General features: G+C 35.9%; 1 protein-coding gene across 1 annotated transcript; it reads right to left on the reverse strand.

Moving 5' to 3' along the window:
• Window positions 1-1,207: 1,207 nt before the first annotated feature.
• On the reverse strand, window positions 1,208-22,138 carry LOC110095276 (putative lysine-specific demethylase JMJ16). Its single transcript, XM_020820737.2, has 12 exons — window positions 21,737-22,138; window positions 9,391-9,680; window positions 9,150-9,212; window positions 8,986-9,063; window positions 8,374-8,877; window positions 8,049-8,276; window positions 7,735-7,896; window positions 7,277-7,645; window positions 5,573-7,163; window positions 5,289-5,392; window positions 4,618-4,815; window positions 1,208-1,645 (listed from the first exon to the last, which is right to left on the reverse strand). The coding sequence occupies exons 2-12, from the start codon at window positions 9,673-9,675 to the stop codon at window positions 1,373-1,375; spliced, it is 3,855 nt and encodes a 1,284-aa protein (XP_020676396.1). The 5' UTR covers window positions 9,676-9,680; window positions 21,737-22,138; the 3' UTR covers window positions 1,208-1,372.
• Between the last annotated feature and the right edge of the window lie 423 nt (window positions 22,139-22,561).

The raw sequence follows: 22,561 nt of genomic DNA on the forward strand, positions 1-22,561 counted from the left end.
TAGCCTCTAAACTTTGATTTTTCATTTTGATTTCATAAGTAAAATAGGATGATTGCTCTATTTTCTTTAATTGCTTTGATATATGTGCATTACATCACTATTCTATTGAGGTATGAATTTTTATAAAAAAAAAACTTTTGAGTTTATATGCCTCATAATATTCAAAATTGAAGAAATATATCTAATATTTAGTTTATTAAGAAAATATGCCCCAAAAGTTTTCTTGAACTAAAATACTTTTAAAATTTGAAAACATGTTCTAATTTATATAAGCAGTGTTTTCGTACAACAAATTGTTCGATCTCTCATATTGTTAATGCTTTCTTATTCTCTAACGATGCTCATTAATTAGTAATAGATCTGAGCCAAAGTTCCAATGCAACATTTTTGTGTCTTCATCTCTGATTAGCCAACATTCGTTATTGAAAATTTGTGATTGATATTATATGTTTACACCTTGAGCCCTAACTTAATTTCAATATCAAGATCAAGATCGAATAATGGTCAAAGAAGCTTCGATTATCCGTCAATTATAGTTCGATCAAGGTCAAAACAAGTTTTAAATAAAAGAAAAAAAAAAACTTCAATCATGTTTCGAGCAATAGCCAAGCATTTGACTATGTTTTGATGAAGCTTCGAGCAAGGCTAAAATTTATTGTTTTTGCACTCATTTAAATTGTCTTGCCATGTATTGTAAATATTATGATGTTAAAACTGTGTAAAAATTATATTTATTTTTTGTAACTGCTTCTAAATATTTAAGCTTGTAAATATTATGATGTTATGGTGTAAAAACTTTGTAAATTTTAACATATTTAGAAAACCTTGTAAATATTATGTTTTTTAACATATTTAATAAATAATATAATGTTAAAAAACTTTGTAAATATTATTTAAAATTTTTTTAAACATATTTGGATGTTGCCAAATGAAATATTTTTATATAAAAACATTTAATTATATTTATAATTTTATATTGTAAGCTTTTAAATAATTTATATTTATAAAAAAAAAAAAAACTTAGTGGCCTATTGGATGGCCAACATTGGCTTCTTCATACCTGGCGTTAGAATGCGCACTAAATGCTTTTTAAATGTTTGGGATGGCTTTCTTAATGCTTTTTAAAGCAGTTTTTTAGTTCAAAAATTTTAAGCGGCTTTAAAAAGCAGTACCGTACCAAACGAAGGCTAACACTAGGAAAAGATGATGCATTTGGACATTTTGAATCTCATTTCATATGAAAAAAGGATCAGTTGCATGTGCTATAAATACAACTTAACCTGCTTCCGAGAGATGATATATCCTATGAACAATAATAAAAATAACAAAAATTGAACAAATGTGGCTAACCTGTGCTGCGAGAGAGAAGATCTTAAAGATGGAAGCCCATGCGGCTGTGATTCTCTTCCTTGATGAGCTGAAGCAATTCGTGCTTGGTGCCAGGTTGATCGCCGCACAATGTCAAATGCAATGCAAGCAGCTCCTCTGAACTGGCTTTCTTAAATAGGGATTTGAGTTTGGCGTCAGCTCCTGCAAGAACAGGCTGGGGAGGACCTTTACACTCCGCAGTGGTAGAAATTGCTCTCTGAGGCCGGGCTCTCCAATACTCTGAGCAGACTCGGTTCTTATCAATTGCTTCAAGTGCCTGCAGATGAAGTCAATAAGGATGTACTCAACAAATTATTTATAACAGATTGTTTCAAATCATACAAGGATCCTTTCACCAAACATTCGTGACTTTTAATTCCAATTTCAGCAAATCCATTAAGCTAATTCATGTATATAGTCTCCTTCAGTTATCTATATAATGATACAAATTTAATATCTATTTACTGAAGATGCGTTTCAAACTGTAAAACCATAGCAAGAAGAACATATATGGAAGTATGACTTACCATTGGAGATAAAATTTCAATATAGTCGACAACTTTTTTTGTGTGTAAACCCCCATACTACAAACCTAGCTTTGAATCTTGGATCTTCTACTTCAGGGACTCCATCCTTTTCTTAAACCATTTACAGCCGTGAATCTTCTTATTTCTTGGCTTGGCTGCTAACACTCAGTCTTGTTCTTCTTAAGAGAGATCATCCCTTCAGTCATAGTTTGCTACCATTTATTTGTTTCTGCACTTTCTATAGCTACTTTATAGGAACCTGGTTCATCGCCTAATTAAAAAAGGACTGGCCCAAAGACCAGTCCAGGAGGGACTCACCTTGTTTGCAAGATGGAAAAACAAAAATTGCTGCTTCATTCTCTCGTACGGCTCCCTCTTTAGTTTTCTCGTCATAAAAAAACAGTGAGAACCTGAAGAGTTCAGTCTTTAAATCTATGTCATGGTGCATAGCTCTCATCACATCTGAAACACAACCCTTTTGCCATATTCTCCTGTAACTCAGTTTTTGCGAGCTTCATGAAGTTTCCCTCAAGTCTCCCTCCTATAGTCCACTCATTCGAGGTCTCCCTAAGAAAACTGAGTGTCGGCTCTTAGGATGTTAAAAATGCTCACAGCACTCTACCACTATCCCCTCCTGCATCATAGGGAAGAAATGCTCATAGAAGTCCTCTCTCTTATTGATTCGAAAATGTTCCAACAAGCAGTCCTCAAACTCCCTCCAGGTTCATATGGGTAGCCTTGTATCCCTCCACTGGTACCATGCCAACACTTTCCTCTCTAATCACATCCTGACCGTCGTCATTCTCTCCTCCTTTGTCAACCTATTGACAGTAAAATGCCTTTCCACTCTGTAGATCCACCCATGTGCATCATCTTCCTCAAAAAAGGGCATCTTCAGCTTTCTCACCCTCAGATCTCATCTATTCCCCTTGTTTCCTCCATAATTTCCCATTCTCCAAGAGGTTGGTTTCCCCCAAATGTCTCAATTATCCCAAACCCTTTGTCAAAATCCTCAATTCTCCTTTCAAATTCAGCACCTCTTTGATCATAATTAGCCCATCTCCTTTCAAATTTAACACCCCTTCGATCATAATCAACCCCCCTTCTTTCAATTTTCAGCCCCTCTCTTTTCAAATTTAGCACCCCTCCAATCCCCATACCCTCTACCCGACTCATCCCTATGAATAGGCTCTAAGAGAGGCATTCTCTTCTCCCTCCGAAATCCACACCTCCCAATCTTCCCTTCACCTTATCAAATTAGGGCATTCCCCACTTCCCTAGCGGCGGCTTCCCTCGCCTTCGACGACGCCGTTTTGATTTGGAACTCGAGTATCTTCCTCATAATCTCCTCCATGATGGCAAACTTCCCTTCGATCTTCTCATGGATGGCTTAAAATTACTTCCTTCAAATATGAAATATTTTCTACAAATTAAGATTTCAATTGTCTGATCTCTTATTCCAACACTTCTATCTTTCTTCCCGCCATAGGTACCCAGATCAAGGCTCGGGGCTCCAACCACAAAAAAACGAACAAAAAAAAATGAATCGGGCCTTCAAACAGCATAAAATAGAAAGATTATAGAGAAAAATACAACAGAAATCAGTGAGGAAGATTAATATTTCTACCCACATAATTCTTGGTCGGTCCAGGAAGGACCAGCCCGATGACCAATCTATCAAACTATTTATAATTTTTGTAAAGGATATTCCAATCTTTTTCAAGTGAGGTATGCCTCATAGGTCTCATGGATAAAGGTGACTTGTAGGAATTCCCAAAGTATTTGAAAGACTTATAAAACTTGATCAAAAATATTATAAAATAAATTAAATGTGGGTCTATTTATAATTTTTGCAAACAACATCCTAATCATTTTCGAAAACATTTCTAGTAGCTGCCAGTGGACGGCACATATCACATCCTCTCATGATCAAAAGATGTTCAAGCTATGCTTTTTCAAGGCTAACTCAATTGGCCCATCCAAACTGGGGTCAACTCAGGTACTTAGTGATGGCCTGTTGTCGGCTACTGTTGAAGTCTATAATTGACAATCAGAATATAAATCATAGATCTCAATACAATAAGCAAATTAATCATAACAGATCAAAGTTTTAAAGGTCGGATTAACAAATATAATTTCAATAATGTTTCTCTAAATAAGGGCCACAGAAAAATGAAAACAATCTCCCACTATTTTAATACATGAATAAGTTACTCTCCTTGAGAGAACCATTATGCTGCAAACTATTTGCGAAGATATGGCTTGTGGAGGTCACAACAAAGTCGAGAAATCCTAATCTTTTAGAAGGAAATTCACATAATTAGTGTGTTTGGGCCTTCCCGCCTTCTATTATCAGTAATTTTGAAGTATAAAATGCATACTAGATTTCTGTGGTAATTTAAATTTTAAATTGTCAATCCAACTTAAAAACATATTAAAAATAATGCATGAACCTATAACCCAAATCGAAGAATGAAACTTAGGAATCAAATGCTTACAGTGGAGTTCAAAACAAAAAACTATGCTTTAAAACCAAGTTAACTACTAAGGAACATTCACCAGGTTAAATGTGTTTACCAACATTACCGGTATACTAATTTCTACACAATCCTCTGAAGTAACATTGAAATAGTATGTTCAGAATAAGATGAGATGTCAGTCAATGGATTTCATATTTCAATATAAAAAACTAATAAAAGATGTCGAAATAATTAGCAAATACCTGCATAATTGTTGGAAAAGTTAAGCCAAACATCTCAAGGCCATCAACTGATCCTAGAGGCTGAAGAGAAGGAAGATTAACTCTCCCAAGGTTGTGCAGCCTTCTAATTTCATTGTTCACCCTCTCTCTAACCATATTCCAACACTTAGTAGCGCTTACATGTATAAATATTTCACTTGGTCTTTGCTCCAGCTTAATCTGATCCAGGAAGGCTATCAGTCAGATGCTATAGAGCATACTGATTCATTTATGTTAAGAACATAATTAAAAATTTAGAATCAAAACAGTAGAAAAAGATTTGGAAAGCAAAATATAGTTGAAGTACCCCACAACTGGTTTTGCAACAATTAAATTTAAAAGATAAAGTTGAAGGCATAATAACATAAAAAAGATGAAAGTCCTTCAATAAATTCCTCGCTATAAAGAGAAGCTCAATCAGGTCGTTGTGGCTTTGTCATTTGCAAGCTCAAAACAATGGTGGAAAGTAGAAACTAAAATTAGTACAAGTTAGAAAAAAATCATTGACCTACAAGACAAGTGTATATTCTGTTCAAAGCCATTCAGAGTAAAGATACCTCCTAGATGTTTCATCAAACACGGATGAAAGAAAAAACAAATAACAAGTAACATAATGAATCATCCAAGTAAAAGAAAAAAAAAAAGAACATTACCATAAATAAAGGCCCAAGCAGTTCAGCGTCCAAAATCTCTGAAACATAATAGCACATCTGTGTAGGATCTAGTATGCTCCAGTATCGAACTCGACTCCTGTATCCTGAATCGTAACGATTGAAAACACCATATTATTAGTATTTCTCATATAAGGACTAAGGAGAAATATCTACATCGTGAAATTAGCAGGCATGGTTGAGAAAAAACTTCAGAATCCCCAGCATCAAACATGACCACATGTATTATGATGGTGAACTAGAAAATATCATGAAAAGAAAACTACCTTTGGGAAAAATAGCCTGACTTGTAGACCATAACCTTCCTGAAAGAACAACACCGTATTCCAAGAGCTCAACATTGCAGTTTATTCGTCGCACTACCTTGGCCATTCGAGGCCCATTCTGTGTGTGGTTCTGTCTATGAACAGTATTTAATGGAAATGATGAACATGTTTCAATCAATTCCCCATTATCCCTCATGCTATTAAGAGAATCAGAATCATTAACCTTTCCAGCTTTGTTAAACTCATCTGAGTTTGAACTTCCAGTCAAACTTCCAGAGGACTGCTGCTTCTGGTCACTCCTAGCACTTTTAGTGCCACATTCACCAAGTTCTTTGGTTTTCAGATGGTCCAGTACATGCCCTGCAATAGATGCATTTACACATGTTTTATGATCAGAGGCTCCCTCAGCAATCGAAACTACAGGAGAGTGAGATGGAGAATTAGAGGAACAGTTTCCAGTGATTTCCCCTTTTCCTTGTTCTTTGGGTTCTAAGGTAGAAGGGAGAGGAGAATGGACAATGTTTTTCAATACATCCTGCTTATTATCTCTTTGTTTATCAACAATTGTTGGACATATCCTGGGCATTGCCAAAAGCTGTTTGTTTGAAAAATTACAGATTGTTTCCTTGCCATCAATATTCACAACACCCCCAGGACTGTCTCCGTTACTTGGTTTGTCCTTTCCTGACTTTGGAGGAATTATTTGATCCCTTCTGTTGCCAACATTATATGGTAATGGATCATTCTTACTGGCTGGTAAGTTATTGCTGACACTGGAAACACTTAAATTTGTGGGACATTGCTGCTTAACGTTAGGTTCCAAGAGAGAGCAACTCATATAGTTTCTCACATTTGCATTACTTTGCACGGTTTTGGTGTTCACTACACATTCTTCAGAACTTTTATCGTGAGAACTGATGCATACTTCATTGGTCTGTTGGTTCCGAGCAAGTTTAATTTTCAATAAAGAATTATCTTGCAGACCTGGCTCCTTGGCAACAGATGGGACTGTTGACTTTATATGTTGGCACTGTGTGGTATTAGCAATAGCTAAACTAGAATCAACTGCCAGCATTTTAGTGTTGGCATTAGTTACCGTTGAGGAATGTTGCAATACAGATTGCTTTCCATCTTGCGCTGAACTTGCATTCTTAGAACTTACTGAAAAATCAAGACTCATGCTCACTTTATCATTTCCTTTAGCTTCTGAGCAATCTTGATCAGAGAACCTGGATTGAAATGGTTTCTCTTTGTTGACATAAGAACTCAAACTCAGCTTAAGATCCTGCAATCCCCACTTATGAACAGCACTCAGTTTTCCTCCTACAGCATCACTAAGAGTGTTCAGCTCACTTATCTCATAGCGAAATAGGAAAAATCTTGTTTTCCAATCACACGAGCAGAGATGCTTTGCGTGAACTAAACATGAGAATTTATCAGGTGAACATGAGCAACCAGCAGCCGAAAGGTGTAAATCATAATGACACAGTACACATTCTCGTTCGCTTTCAGAGTCAAATGCCGAGTCCATTTTTCTAATCTGAGAGGAAGAAAGATGTTCCCTTCTAATCCTCTCCAATTCAACTCTAGCCTGATAAGAAACCAGCAGCAATAAGATGAGACGCCTTAGTATTCACCGTATGGAGAGGAAGAGGTAAAAAAACTATAAGAAAAAAAGCTGAGCATTTAGGATGGAGTCCTCACCTTCAGCGACTTTGCTAGGACTCCAACAAGTCCAGATGTGTCTTTCCATACGCGATTTTCAGGTGTGTCCTTCTTAAGAAATAAGACATTCCACAATGCCCTGACAGCTTCTCTCGCCGCTCCCAACAAAAGCTTGTCATGGGATATGGTTATCTTGCGCATTTGTTCACAGTACAGTTCCACAGCATTTTGTCCATGAGGTAGCCAGTCAACAGGAGCTATATTAACAGCCTCTGCACAGTTGAATCCACAATTGAAACCTGAATGATATGCTCGGGGAAAGGTAAGAACAAATTCTCCTGGATGTTGTATGCAACGGTAAACTGGTACTGACTCTAACTTTAAAATGGAAGGTGAAAATTGGGTATCCTGCAAATTTTCATGGAAACATTAAGGTCATCCTCAAGCAAATTTTTGCAGATATTAGTAAATACAAGCATGCATGCAAACTTTCTAACAAGGTAATGGAGCAAATTTGGCTGTTCTTCAAAAAGATCTGCAAGATGTTTCTTCATAGCAGCCTCCAAATTCAAAGCTTCTCTTCCTGGAACTCCATACCAGATTTTTGGAGCACCCCAGTGTAAATAGTTCAGAGAGTAAAGGTGATGATCTTCAACGTGCTGTTTCAAAATAATGACAAAGTATCCAATTGAAGTAAATAAAATTTACAAAAAAAATACTTTAACAATTTCTAAAATGAATTATCTATCATTCTATTTATATAGTCAAGTTTCTATGCCTTTATAATAGATTAGCCTGTATGGAGTCTTACCCAACAAAATGAAGAAAAACACATGCCAACATACAGCCATGGCACAAGAACACCAGATATGTCTCCACTTTCAAATGCAAGCACTGAACCAGGAAGCCTAGATACATTGTTCAAATTCCAGCTAGATTTGGCAAAGCAATCAGCTGAATCAGAATCAAGCGGACCGGAAGCTGCTTTAGGGAAACCGCTACCAAACATACCAGTTTCCAAATCAGCACCATAGAGAACCTGCAGCGGTAAAAAATAATCACTATAAGAAATGCATATAAGATTAAACTTGCCAAAACCCATTGTTACTAAAATTCAATTCAGCCACTCACAGTACCTCAATCTCCTCAGTTGGGTGCTCAACAATTCGCCAATATTCGCCTTCAATATTCTCAATAGATGGTTCCAATTGTTCAGACCTTAAGTTAGCATTCAAACTATTGCAAAAATATTGCTCCTTAAAATGATCCGCATATTTCTGAAATGACTCTAGAGTAAAATCTGGACCTGGTGCAAATCCAAATCTTTGAGAATATGATCCTTTTTCATTGATTTCTGAAATATCTATGTTGTTTTCCCCGAAATCTGCCTTCATTTTCACCAGCCTTCTCCTTTTCCTCATCATCATGCTATGATTTCTTGACAACTTTTTCACTGTTTCCCGGTTTTGAAGCGTGTCCACTCTCTGGATACGAGTGGTAAAACTGGACCCTTCCCATAATTGTTTTTCTTTAAGAGGACAAGAAGGCTTCCAAGAAGGGGGAGGAACAATGCGACAGATTCCGTACGATTCTGCTGTAGGGCGTATACTGGCAATATATTTTAGAGTGTCTTTGAACTCCTTAAAGTAACAAAAATAAAAACATACATAGTTAATCACCCTTAACTTCAGAATTAATAACAATTCAGAGTAATGTTAAGATTGTTAATGGAAAATAAGGGGGAAAACCTCTTCGCTTGGATAGAACACAGGGGCTTCATCAAGTACGGGCCTGCATGATTCTTCAGGACGCCATCTGGCTAGGACCTGTTGAAGAATTCAACCATCAAGTGAATTCAATAAAAACTCCAAGCAGAAGGAAATCTATATGTCAAACAACTAATCATGTTAACCTTCTGGCAGTTTCCACATTCAATGCAACCACGAATAACACCTTTAGGCAGAGAAAAGGCATCCTATAGAGAAGAGTGGAAAATCATGTTACAATTCTAAAACTAAAGAATCAAATGGAGGATAAGCAAATGACCTAATGAGACAGTAAATAAATGCAACCAAACATGATTTATATAATAGTGAAAAAAACATTCAGAAAAGAAAAGCATAGATTCAAGCAAAATAGAGAATAGTACTAACTTGGTCAGATAATTCAGAGTCTGACTCTTCATCAGAGCTGTTATCTAATTGACAGTAGTTTACCCAAGGCCTATGCCTAAGCGACTTTCTTAAGTTCACAACACCAGTTGCGCTGCTCTCATCATCCATGGTAGCCTTTCTGGGATCATTGAAAGGTGTAGAGGCCAAAGAACCATCCCGAGCTCTGTGCAAGGTGAATGACTTGAGAGAAACAAAACCTGGTGGAACTGGAGATATTCCATCAGTTTCATCCAAAACTGGAGCCATTATGCATCCTGTAATCATTTCAACTGAAAGGAAAAAAGTTATTTACGAGTAACCTATTTTTCAATTAATCAAAGACATTGTAGAAATATAATTGATAAAACAAGCCTAGCAGGAGAAATGAAAAAACATTTTATCAAGAAATTCTGTGTGGAATAACAATCCCGAACTTGCCATAAAAAATATCTCGTAAAATGAAACTGAAATCGCAAAGAATCCCCAATTTTGAGACGTGTTTGTTTCTCTGACAAGGAAAGAAAGCTAAATTACTCTTCTTTTTTGTTTTTTAATTTCTCTCAAGGAAACAAGTTATGTGAAGATGGATATTCATGTCTAAGCAGAAAATAAGAACATGCTATTTTCATCTGGGAGAGAAGCACAAGAAAGAAAAACAAATAGTAGAACTAATTGAAAACTCTGAATTAACTCAGCTAAAATAAGAAGACTAGTTAAGCATTCCAAGATTCAAAGCCTACAACTAAAAGATTAATGCACAATGTTCTTTTAGTTGGGCGCATTAACCAGCTACCATTAGGGGTGTCAATTCGGGTCGGCGGGTCAGGTTCAGGTCGAACCCGAAACTGACCCGGCACTATTCGGGTCAACCCGAACCCGAAACTGACCGGCACTATTCGGATCAAAATCGGGTCAGTATTCGATTTTCGGGTCAAAATCGGGTCAAAAACGGGTCTTTCCGGTCAAATATGAGTTTTCGTGTCACTTTCGGGTCAATTTCGGGTTACTGGGTCAACCCGAACCCGACCCGATTTTTAAAACAGGTTGATTTGTTCAACCCGAACCCGACCCGTTTCGGGTTCGGGTTGACCAGAACCTAGATTTTTCCGGGTCGGGTTCGGATCGTGTTTCGGGTTGTGTCAAAAATTGACATCCCTAACTACCATTCTCCTCATTTATATAATTACTAGAAAAGAGTACGAGCAAATGCGCGGAAAAAATTTACTAAGTTAAAGAATTCATTAAAAAACACATTCTACAGTTATAAGAGATTCATTCTTAGGTTTTCATATAAACATGTTAATTAAGCAAAAAACAACAAAAAAAAAAACTAAAAGCAATTCCGAATGAACCTAAATAATGAAATTTTATAATACTGTTTATTTTTTCATTTGTTCTATAAATATAATTTTTACAAGTAATATTTATTAATTCATATGAATTATATTTTTAATTCAATTTATTATTGTAGTATAAATTGTTTTATTGCGTATATCATGTAATTTCTAATTTTATATTAAATTATAAATTGCATTTAATTATTTAATATTATAAATTAGCTATATATTAAAAAATACTTATTAATTCATAGTTATAATGTATTGTGCTCATAATTATTAATAAATACATTATCAATTATAAAATTTTCTTATAAGTTTTAAACATAATTTATATAATTATGATTTGCGGTAATAAATTATGGCTATGAATATGATGCAACTTTTAAGTAAAAACAACAAATAAGAAAGAATAAAAGCGTAGGAACACAAAGGTAATGACTATTTTTCTTATTTCTTTCTCAAAAATCAAACAAGATACAATTTGTCTATAATTTGAGAGGTAAATCGGCTCTCCCACATAGGGGTGCATCCGAGTCAAGCTGATTAGTAAGCAGGCTCAAGCTCGACTCGTTAATGAGCTTGCGAGCCGAGCTTATTGAGTTTCGAGCTCAAGCATAATATCGAGATCGAGTTCGAGCTCGGGTAATGATCGGCTCAAGTACTCGTCGAGTACTCGAGTAAACGTGGAAGGCGGAAGGTCGGGCGGAATCATGATAATGCACCTGCATCTGGCAAAAGATGAAACATGCCTTCGCAGGCGAACCGAGTCTTCGCGGGAAAACAGCGCCCTCGCGTGCGAACAACGAACATCGCCATAGCATGCAAACAACGCCCTCACATGCGCATAGTGGAAGCGGAAGCAGATCGGTCGACCGCGGATTTGGCTCACGAGTTCGTTTTCCCGGCATGATTCTAGCACGTGCTAGTCTTTTGAGCTCGACTCAAATTCAAGCTCGGTAGTTGGCTCGCGAGCTTGACTCGACCCATTTGCACCCCTAATCCCACAAACCTTAGGGTTTCGAGTAATGCAACTAAATGATGTAATTTATGAAACAACATAATTAGGATTGAAAAATCACAATTAGATATAACAACAATTAGGTAATTATTTGTTAATTTTCATGTAATAAAAAATACAAAGAATCTATGACAAATGATAATTTAAAGATTAATTAAATAAAAAAATGTTGAAAATTAATGATAGACTCTACATTTGGACATGCTAGGAAAACAACTTCAACTCATTAGTGAAGCAATCTAACAACAAATAGAAAATACCATTGTGGAGACTATATGAAAAAAAAGTCCCTCCCCAGAAGGTGAACGAACCGAAAGATATGATCATAGTTGTCAATGACGCAAAATAGCACGCGTCATTGCGCACGGCGCGGCGCGACGCACCTACGGCGCCTTGTTTATGGCGAGGCGCATGTGTTTAAAATAGTACGCGCTATTTAAACCACATGTGAGCCATGGCGTACGGCGCAAAATAGCGCGTCAAATTGTTTTTAAATTTCAGTATACTTATGAATATTTTTTATATTTAAAAATATATTTATATTTTAAGATAAACGATTGTTCGTTGCCCTAATTTCACGAAAAAAATTTCTGCTTATTGCATCTGCCAAACACATCCCGTAGTCCCAAAGTCGAAGTCGCTGAATCTGTCCCGAAGTCGAAGTTGCTGCTACCGCCAAATCGTCTCGCAGAGCAGTGCTCCCGCCAAATCCGCCCCCTCCTTCGTCTGTTCCAATAAAAAATCTTACCAGCTGACTCTGATTTGCAACATCCGTTAGGCCGTCTGTTCCGCACAGCTATATTGATTTGCATGGCTATTTCTTACAAGAATTTACAACTTAACAGGTATGCTCGGTACCGTTATGTATATGCTCGGTATCGCTATGTACATGCTCGGTATCGCTCGGTACATGCTTGATACCGCAATGTAATGCTCGATACCGCTCAGTACATGCTCGGTACCGCTAGGTACACGCTCAGTACCGCTCGATATCTTTCCATACAAACGACTTACGAACTTCAAAATTACTCTTACAAATAAAATTTGTTCCGGGGCACTGCTCTTCAGGGGCAGAGCACCCTTGGACCCCCGGCAGCCCGCCATATTATGTTTCTTTTATCTAAATTTGTTTGCTTTTAGGTGATCATAAAATGTCAGATTTAGTTCAATCTTTAAAAAAAGATCCAATATGAAAATATACTATACGAACAAATGAATCCGACAACAACAGTGTGACATGCATTTTTGTAGTAAAATAACAAAATGAGGAATTACACGCCACAAACAATACCTCATTGGGGGTTTTAGGAATGCAAAGCCTTGCTCTAACTATCCCGAGCACGTGAAGTCTGAAATTAAGACATCCATGTTGAAAAACAAAAGGATTTAAAGGAACAGTATAATGACCTATCAAATGTCAACCTTGCTGAAGGAGAAGGAGAAGACTTTGATGTGATGACAAATGATATTTTAGTTGCTGAACCATCCAAAATGTTGTGAACAAATAAATCTAACACATCTAGTCAAAGTTCGACGTCTACATCTATCTTCAAAACATCATGACCTAAATGTCCATTAGATACTTTCCTTACACCAAATCCTGAATATGTAGTAAAGCATATAAAAGGTCAGTTTAGCAAAGAAATGGATGCAGCTAAAAAATGAGGGGAAGGTCTATTCAAGTGTTTAGTAGATGGATGTACGATGCTGTGATTCCATTTAATGCTGTGAAGTATGATAGTTTCCCTGCTATGGTGGAGGCACGTGGTCAGTTTGGACCTGATATTAAACCTCCTAGTTATCATGAGATACGAGTTACTTGTTTGAAGAAAGAGGTTAGACATACACATGAGCTATTACGACGCTATCAAGAAGATTGTGTACGATATAGTTGTTCTCTAATGGCAGATGGATGGACGTCAAGGAATGAGAAAGAATGAGAAAAGCTTAATCAATTTTCTTGTTAATTGTCCAAGAGGTAGCGCATTCATAGAGTCAATTGATGCTAGTTCTTTCTCCAAGAACACTATGAAAATGTTTAAACATTTTTGAAAGTACATCGAGGTTATTGGACCACATAATGTGATCCAAGTGGTCACTGATAATGCATCCGAAAATGTTCTTGCAGGTTTGTTACAACTTTTATTCTAAAGTTGTGTTATTTCATAAAGAATTTTTATATATCTTAACTTAAATTATAATGACATAACAGGAAAATTATTGATAGACAAATATCCTTACATTTATTGGACTCCTTGTGCTGCTCACTGTTTGTATTTAATAATGGAGGACATTTTCAAAATTCAAAAGCTAAGGCGATGCTTTGAGAAAGCGGTGGCAGTACACAGTTTTATATATTTTAGGCCTCGCTTACTTGAGTTAATGAGAAGGTGCACAAATCAAAGAGCACTTGTCAAACCCGCAAAGACTCGTTTTGCAACAACTTTCTTAACTTTACAACGTTTTCATCAACATAAAATGTTTACATGTGAGAACTTTATCTTAGGTCCTTATATGAAAGAGGCTAAAACTAAATAATCTCAACATACAATCCTACAGCAATTATTTTGGAACACTATAGTGTATGCCTTAAAAATAGCTGGTCCTTTATTAAAGGTTCTTAGATTGGTTGATAGAGAGAAGAAGCCCCCAATGACTTACATATATGAAGCAATTGATAGAGCAAAAGATGCAATTGCTACAAGCTTCAATAACAGTGATAAATATGATTAAATTTTTAAAATGATTGATAGAAGATGGGAAGTATAATTACACCGGCATCTACATGTAGCAGGACATTTTTTAAATCCTAAATATTTCTTCAATAACCATAATATTACCAAGGATAAGGAAATAACTGATGGTCTATATCAATGTATTGAAAGATTATCTCAAGATGTAGCTGAAGAAGATAAAATCAGTAATGAATTAAGTTTATACATTAGGGGTGAAAGACTATTTGCTATTCCTCTAGCTGTAAGACAAAGAACTACCCGATCTCCAGGTATTATTATTTACAAAAAAATTAAGACTGATTTGCAAGTATATAATATTGAAAAAAAAATTCATTTCTTCCAGCTGATTGGTGATTGGCATATAGACAAGGAGCTCCCAATTTATAAAGTTTTGCTATCAAAGTCCTAATTCTAACATGTAGTTCATCTGGATGAGAATGCAATTGAAGTATTTTTTAATATATAAGTATTTTACAATATATGTGTTGCTTTTTTATATATGTTTATAATATAGTAATGTAATAATATTTTAATTGCAGCTTCATAGCAAATGAAGAACCAAATTGGATCATGGTCGCTTAAAATATTTAGTTTATGTGAAATATAATAGAACACTGATTCAGATATTCAATCATCGTGATATGATTGATCATATTTCTTTGACTAAGATAGATGATGCAAATGAATGGCTAGCAGAAAAATTAGATGATAAGTCTGATGAAGAAAATGATTTTATTGCTGGAGAGGAAAATTTAACTTGGATAAGTGTTGCTAAGGCTACTGCTGTTTATGATAAAAGCTATAATATTCGGGAAAGATCTAAAGGGAAAGAGAAGAAATCTTCAATTAGGCATGATGTTGCTATTGAGAATGAGGATAAGGAGGGAGATGATGAGGATTATGAAGTAGGAGACAATATTGATGAAGATAATGAAGTTTTTTTAATATTTGCTGATGATGATAATTCCCAAAAAGAGTAGATTAAATTCTTATTTGATCTTTAAAAAAAAATATTGTATTATTTGAATTATGAGATATTTAGATGTTACTTAGTCGAACTTATATATATTATGGTTGTCTTTCATTATTATGATAGCTTGTCTTTCATTTTTAAAGATATTTCATATTCATGCTTATTATTTTATAATGTATATATAGTTTGCGCCATGTTCAAAATGGCGCGCGCCGTGCCGTACGCTATGCTCCATGGCTCCAAAGGGACATTTGCGCCATGGTGCGCCATTCGCCGTTAACAGGTATGGATATGATATAAGTTGAAGAAGAAGTTGATTATGTTGTCAAAGAATGTTGCAATGAAGCTAACACTTCTTACAATGCTAAAGTAATCATTTACATCATTTTGGAGAAAAGGCCAACACTATCTACGATGGAGCACTTTGCTTGCTAAAATTTTTGAGATGCAATGGCTACCACACTCCTTAAAAGGAATTTCTTTCAATACTCATTGACTTCTTGAGAGAAGAGAGACATCTCAGGCTGATTGTTTAATAAGATTTCCTAAACAAGTCCCCTTCTAAAAGAAAGTATTTAGTTGACTTACATTTGAGTTTTCAAACTTCATTATTGTCCTCAGGCGGTTTCCCTCTAAGATAATCTGGCAATAGTAGTGACCTAACAACCCTCTTGACCAACTACGCACGTTTACTCATTTCTATTGTTGGTTTGTAGATCTCATTAGTTGAGATGCTATGAGGATTTTCAAACATAGTGAGCACATCTACTAATTGGATGTTATCTCTCATGATGTGTTGGATAATGAGGTCATCATACTTCTTGATCACGCTTTCAGCTCTCCTCAAATACTATTTAGGATAGCATCTTGATTTTTAAAATTCTCCAAGACATGGTTCACTAAGAGCACAGAATCCAAGAAGATAGGTAATTTTTTTAAGTATAACTCCAATGGCTAGATGCAACCTGTCAAGCAGTTTCTAGAGGATAAATCCAACACCATTGTTTTCGATTCTGAAGACATGATCGGTGTGTATGACCCACACTTTCTCAAATTGAGAAAAGCTTCTTCTCTTAGCGGAGAATACTTAAAGCAAGGCAAACTCAATAGAGAAGTTGATGATCATCTAGTTATTGTTGTGCGAGAAATGAACTTTAGCTCCAATCCACTGACTTCGATAAACCATTTCATAAGCCTAACTAAGACGTCAGGCATTTATAGGATATGCTGAAGAGATGTATTGTTGACAACATTAATTCTATGGGATTGGAATTAACCTTTGACTCCTTAAAAGGGAGGGACTAGAGAAAGAATAAGTTTGTTGATATTTGGGATAGTTCAAAACTCAGATCTTGAGAGAGTTTTATAGTAGTAAATAGGATGTTATTTTTAGTTTTCTTCTTGAACAAGTATTGAGCTGACAGCCATGACAGCTATGGCCAAGTAAAGGAAAAGATTTTTTTCAAGTCGATAGCTACTCAAAATAAGGATAGAAGTGAGATAGGCTTTGAGAACTTGAAAAACTGTCTCACTTTTGTTGTCCCAATTAAACTAATTTGACATCTGTAAAGCTTTGAAAAATAGTACATGGTTTTTCCCTAAGCAGGAGGAAAAACAACTCGGGCTAGTAAGCTTCCCTATCAGCTATCAACTTCTCGAACAATCCTTGGACAGGGCATCTCAAGGATGCTTTGTCCTTGTCTGAATTGATTCAGATTCCTTAATATGAGACCATTAGGAATTTGCCAAAATGGGCTCAGAATAAACATTTGGATAGCTTGAGCTTCATTATGTACTTATAAAGGGTTAAAATGCATAGAAAAGATAGACAACGAGAGCTTCTTCTTCTCGACTTTTGACCAACATGTTATCAATGAGCATTTCTACATTTATGTCTTTATGTTTTTGGTAAATAGTATCTATAAATCATTCATAAGTTGCTATAAAATTATTCAATACAAAAAATAAACTTCAAAAGAGAAAATTCCTTCATTGGCAATAAAACTTGTATTCTCCTCCTCAACCAGGTGGGTAGTTGGATCTAATGATATCTTGGGAACATATCTAAGAAACTTAGCATAGAAATATTCACCATAAAAGCAACCATGGCATTGATAACGAGAAGCGAATAAAAGTCTTTTGGAAAGACATTAATGGGTTTTGTGAAGTCTAAACACATCCACTAACTTTAACTTTTCCTTCTTCACACATATGAGAGCCAATTGGGGTATTGAACCTCTCAAATGATTATGACCTTTAGAAACTTGTCAACCTCTACTTTGATAACAGCCTTCATCCCTCTGAAAAATTCCTCTTTTTTTGCTTGATGGCTGACCTCGAGCCATCAATATTGAGGCAGTGACTTATAACAACTATGTCTGCTCCAAAGTTTGAAATTGTGTAGTTGAATATTGAGCCATTTTTTTAGTGAGGTGAGGTGTAAGCCTCAAGATATTTTGAAGCATTAGTCTTAGAATTAAACTATTAAATTAGCAAATAATAAGAAGCTTAACGTTAAATTCAGATGTCAAAAAAAATTAAATTAGAAGTAAAAAAGTCAAACAAGGCTACAAGAACTAAATAAAAAATTGATCCTACACTTAATTCAACATAAACAAATAGTTTATAATCATTCAAAAGTCTCCCCAACTTTCATCACTTAGAGATGGACTTTATAAAAATTATCATCATAGTTAATTGCTTTCTCTCCACCCTCATCTTTAGTTTTGTCAACATATTTCCAACAATAAGAGTAGCAACGGTGAAGCAACAACAACGATGAAGCAACGACAACGGTGGTGCACCAGTAGCACAATATGGTGGTGCAGTCGAGAGGGTTCTTGTAGTGTCCAATTCGTCTTATGTGAATCTTGAGGCTTTGGATCTCTCATTTTGGCTTTTTAGGTTTAAAAAAATAACAAAATAACAAATTGGTTTAAATTTATATATTAAGTTTATAAATCTAACTTTTTAAATAATTTAAACCCTCACTTTAAAATCATAAGCCTCCTTAAAATAGCGCTAGGCGAGTCTCATCCCCATTGAGCATATGCCTCATTTGGCAAAAGTGAGGTATACATTGCTTTTTTCCTCAAAAGAGCTTGAAGGTGCGCCTCTAATTATGTAAATTTTAAACCTTGGGCTACTATATGCATCTCGAAGGGTCCCTAGAAAAGAAATACTCAAATTGCTCCATAATAGAAATAATTTATAATTGAAATTACCTTGGAAGCGCAACTTGCTAACACGAAGTTTCTTCATGATATTCCCTCTCTCAAGATAGATGTCCTAGATCTCATTAGGTTCTTGTCATTTACATCTCAATAGCCCAACAAGAAAAGACCAAAGGATCTTTCTCCTTGCCAGTAGCGAGGTAGCATCTTCTAGTTTGGTGAAGATCACCATGCACAATGATCACACTATTAATGGATGAGAACTTCATGATGAGTAGTCGAGTCAACACCAAAACATAAAATGAGTTCAGGACTAGTTAGCCAAAGATGCACTTTAGTAGGAAGAGCTTTGACAATAAGGAAGTCATATAGCCTGACTAGGGCTGCAAATGAAACAAGCCGAGTCAAGTATGCACATGTTCATGTTTGAGTTCGTTTATCATCATCTTGTTCAAGTTTGGTTTGTATTTGATTCGAGCTTTTTTGTTTGTGGTTCAAGCTTGGTTTGTTTAAATTAATGGGTGTTCATTTTTAATTCTTATTTGGTTTATTTCGTGCTTATCGAACTTTAAACAAACGAACCTTATCGAACTATAAACGAGCTCTACTTCTAGATGTATATTAATTTAACAAACAAACTTTATTGAGCATTCAAACAAATAATTACATCGAGCATGTTCGTGAATATATCTAGCGATATTTTTTAAACTCATAAACAAGCTCATTCATGAATATATCTAATGAGTATTCTTGAGCTATCAAATGAGCCAGATCATGAATATATCTAATTAGTGTTTCTGAGCTACCAAATGAGCTCGTTCACGAACAAACGATCTATGACTCATCTTATATTTGTTCAAAAAGCATTGTTCTCGATTTTAAGTGGATGCATAAAGTAAAAATAAATTATTAAACAATTTTAGATGGAATTAGTAAAAATAAAATATTAAATTTAACAATATATATTTTTTAAAACTCTAATATAATTTTAATCAAGCTTTTTAGTCGAGCTCTAATTGAGCTTCTTAACGAGCTTATTCACGAGCATTAAACGATATTGTTCATCAACATAAATAAACTCAATGAGCTGTTGAAGGTTGCAGTAGCAGGCAGTCTTAAGATGAACTCCCCAAATAATTGTTTGTATGGTCCTAATAATCTATGCAACCTTCTTGGGCTTGGTGGTAGAATGTTGTTGTTGTTATTGTTCCTTAGCAAGCATTATCCTTTGGGCAATGTGCAATGAATTACTTCAAGTGGCACCATTGATCAGCTGCTTGAAGATGGCAATCAGAACTCTTCAGACATCCATGTTATGGTCATGATCGTTATGATATAAGCAAAAGTTTGACTTCCCCCTTTTCAAATTATTTCCAAATAGGAGCAAGCTAGTGAAAATATACTCTCCATTGGATGGTTGCCATAAAAAAGACTAATGCCAACTCAAAGAAGTAAAATGGACTCCCCAAGTCTAACTGGAACGACTGGCAACTACAAAGTTCTTCATCTCTTTTTTGGGTACTACATACACTAGTAATTCCCTTGTTGAGAAAAGCCTACATTTTGACATTTCCTCTCGGGACTAGATGAGGCAAACTCAACACGGCTATCTTCAAAGAATTTCTTATCGAGAAACGAGGAGGTGATTTTGGCAGGCTATTTAATTTCACAAATGAACTTTTCAACACTTATTAAACCTAAATGCTTCCTTGACCAGGCCTCCATTGTAGTAAGAGAGCTCTTAGCAACAAAAAATTGAAATTACTAGGCCACAGACCTAGGAAAAAAGTAGCTTTACAGACAAACTTGTAACCATTCATAATTTCATGGGTGGCTCTAGTAAAGCACAGAAAGTAGTCATTAAGGCTCTCCCTTTCAGATTTCCTTACACAAAAGAAAGACTAGGAAGTCTTCAATGGCTTTTTAAAAGCAAAGGATCTATAAGGGAAGAGATATGAGAACTCCTCAAAGGAATAAATGCTATGTACAAGGAGAGGATTGAACCACCAGCAAGCAATGTACCTTTGAAGATGGTGGCGAAGAGGTGCACATCATAGCATCACATATATTAAATAGAAAAATTATAACATTGAAAGTATCCAAATGATTAGATGTATCAGTGGTGCCTTTGCACAGTTCCAATTCAGGTGCATTCAACTGTAGAGGAACGACTTCTTCCAAGATCATTGGTGAGTTATTCTGGGTATGGTAGCAGCATTAGGTGTAGGAGATGAAACTTCTAGAAGTTGAATTCCCCCACTAAAGATGGAGGAGCTTTATGAGCAAAGAAATCTATAACTTTAGTGAGATGGATGATCTATTGGCAAGGTCATCTCATTAGTGAGTCAAATTAGTGTTGAGTAAAAGGCATTGCTACTAGAGAAAATTTCTATATTGAAATTGGGTTGAAATATGCCTAATATTGTAAAAATTGCCATAAATGTTTGTTGAGACTTGTGCAAGAGAAGTGATGAGGAAGATTCACAGTTCCTAGAAAGCACTTTGGATGAGAAAAGTATACTAGCCAAGAGGATCTGAAGGCTCCTGATATTGATAAGAGGATCCAAGGTTATCCCTGGTGAATCTCCCAAAACAACTTCATGATAGGAATTCCAGAGACAACAACCGAAGGAACAACTAGAAAGTTTCCAGAGAGATGTCCCAGAGACACATCACTCAAGTTCTGCTGACATAGCACTATCATGTCAGTGTTTGATCTAATGATCCTATCCTATTATTACTACCATGGACAGATGATCAGAGGAGATTGCGTTAAAATTTCAGAGAATATTTGGGATTTACGCCAAACAACTTCACAGGTTTTTATGAGCTTTTTTTTTTTTAAATCAGCCAAATAGCCTAAGAAAATAAAAAACTTTACTTCTAAAAGCTTATTAGCATAAATTTGCTTAACTTACATAAACAGATGAGCAAACAGCCCCCAAACCATCCATTCTACAAGAAATCAAGTAATAACAAACTGAAATATAAACAACTATCACTTCATGAAAGCAATAGCAAAATGCTAACCAAAAAGCATAGCACAAGGTAATATATTAAAGATCGTTGTTCTGAATGCAAAAAAACAACAGAGACAAATATCTTACCACGGATCAAAACAGAATAGCTGTACTCATGATGTTTGCGAAGCTAGCGAGATCCGAAAGCAAAAAGAAGGAAGGATGGCGAGAAAAGAAGGACCTTAGAATCTTTCTCGCACACTAGGAAAGGTAATCCTTAATCGTACAAGAGATCGGAAGAAAAAACAACATGATCGGGGTTAAAAACAGCCTTGAAGAGTTTAGACCTTGCGAAACTGGGAATACAGGCCACAAGCGGAAACAATTGGATTCTGATTATTTGCAGGAAGTTTCAGGTCGCAAGATACCGACGATTCCCCGTCCGATTAGAATTCCGGTGAACGGTGGGTAGGTTGAAGGAAATGGTTCATTCCACCCTGTTCTGTTCCTGTGCCTTTCCCACACGGAAAATTTCGGAAAAGGAGCAGACCAAAGCTTGACGATCCGTGCATACGTGTCCTCATCTCAGCCCTCCCTTTTCGTTCTTTGATATACTTCTATGTTAACACTGATAGTTAGGTTTAACAACAAGAAGAGTTGAAACCACGTCTGCTCTTCTTTAGATTTTACTTCATAAAATTTTTAGGAACATAATAGGAGAAAGTTTTTATATAACCAGTTTCATGCCTCTCTATTACTAGAAATTATTATGTGTCAAGTTTGGACGTGAAGAACCATTCGAATATATGAGTATTAGGAGAATCCTTTTCGGGGGTCACAGGTCGGGTTTAGGTCGAACCCGACCTGTGACCTAGGTTCAATCGGGTTGATCCGACACGGGACCTGAGCTCGACGCGGGGCGCATGGCAGACTCGGGCACTCGGCGGGTGCGCCGATGCGGGGGAGCACGCG

Source organism: Dendrobium catenatum, unplaced genomic scaffold, assembly GCF_001605985.2.
Source record: "Dendrobium catenatum unplaced genomic scaffold, ASM160598v2 fragScaff_scaffold_134, whole genome shotgun sequence".
Classification (NCBI taxonomy): domain Eukaryota; kingdom Viridiplantae; phylum Streptophyta; class Magnoliopsida; order Asparagales; family Orchidaceae; genus Dendrobium; species Dendrobium catenatum.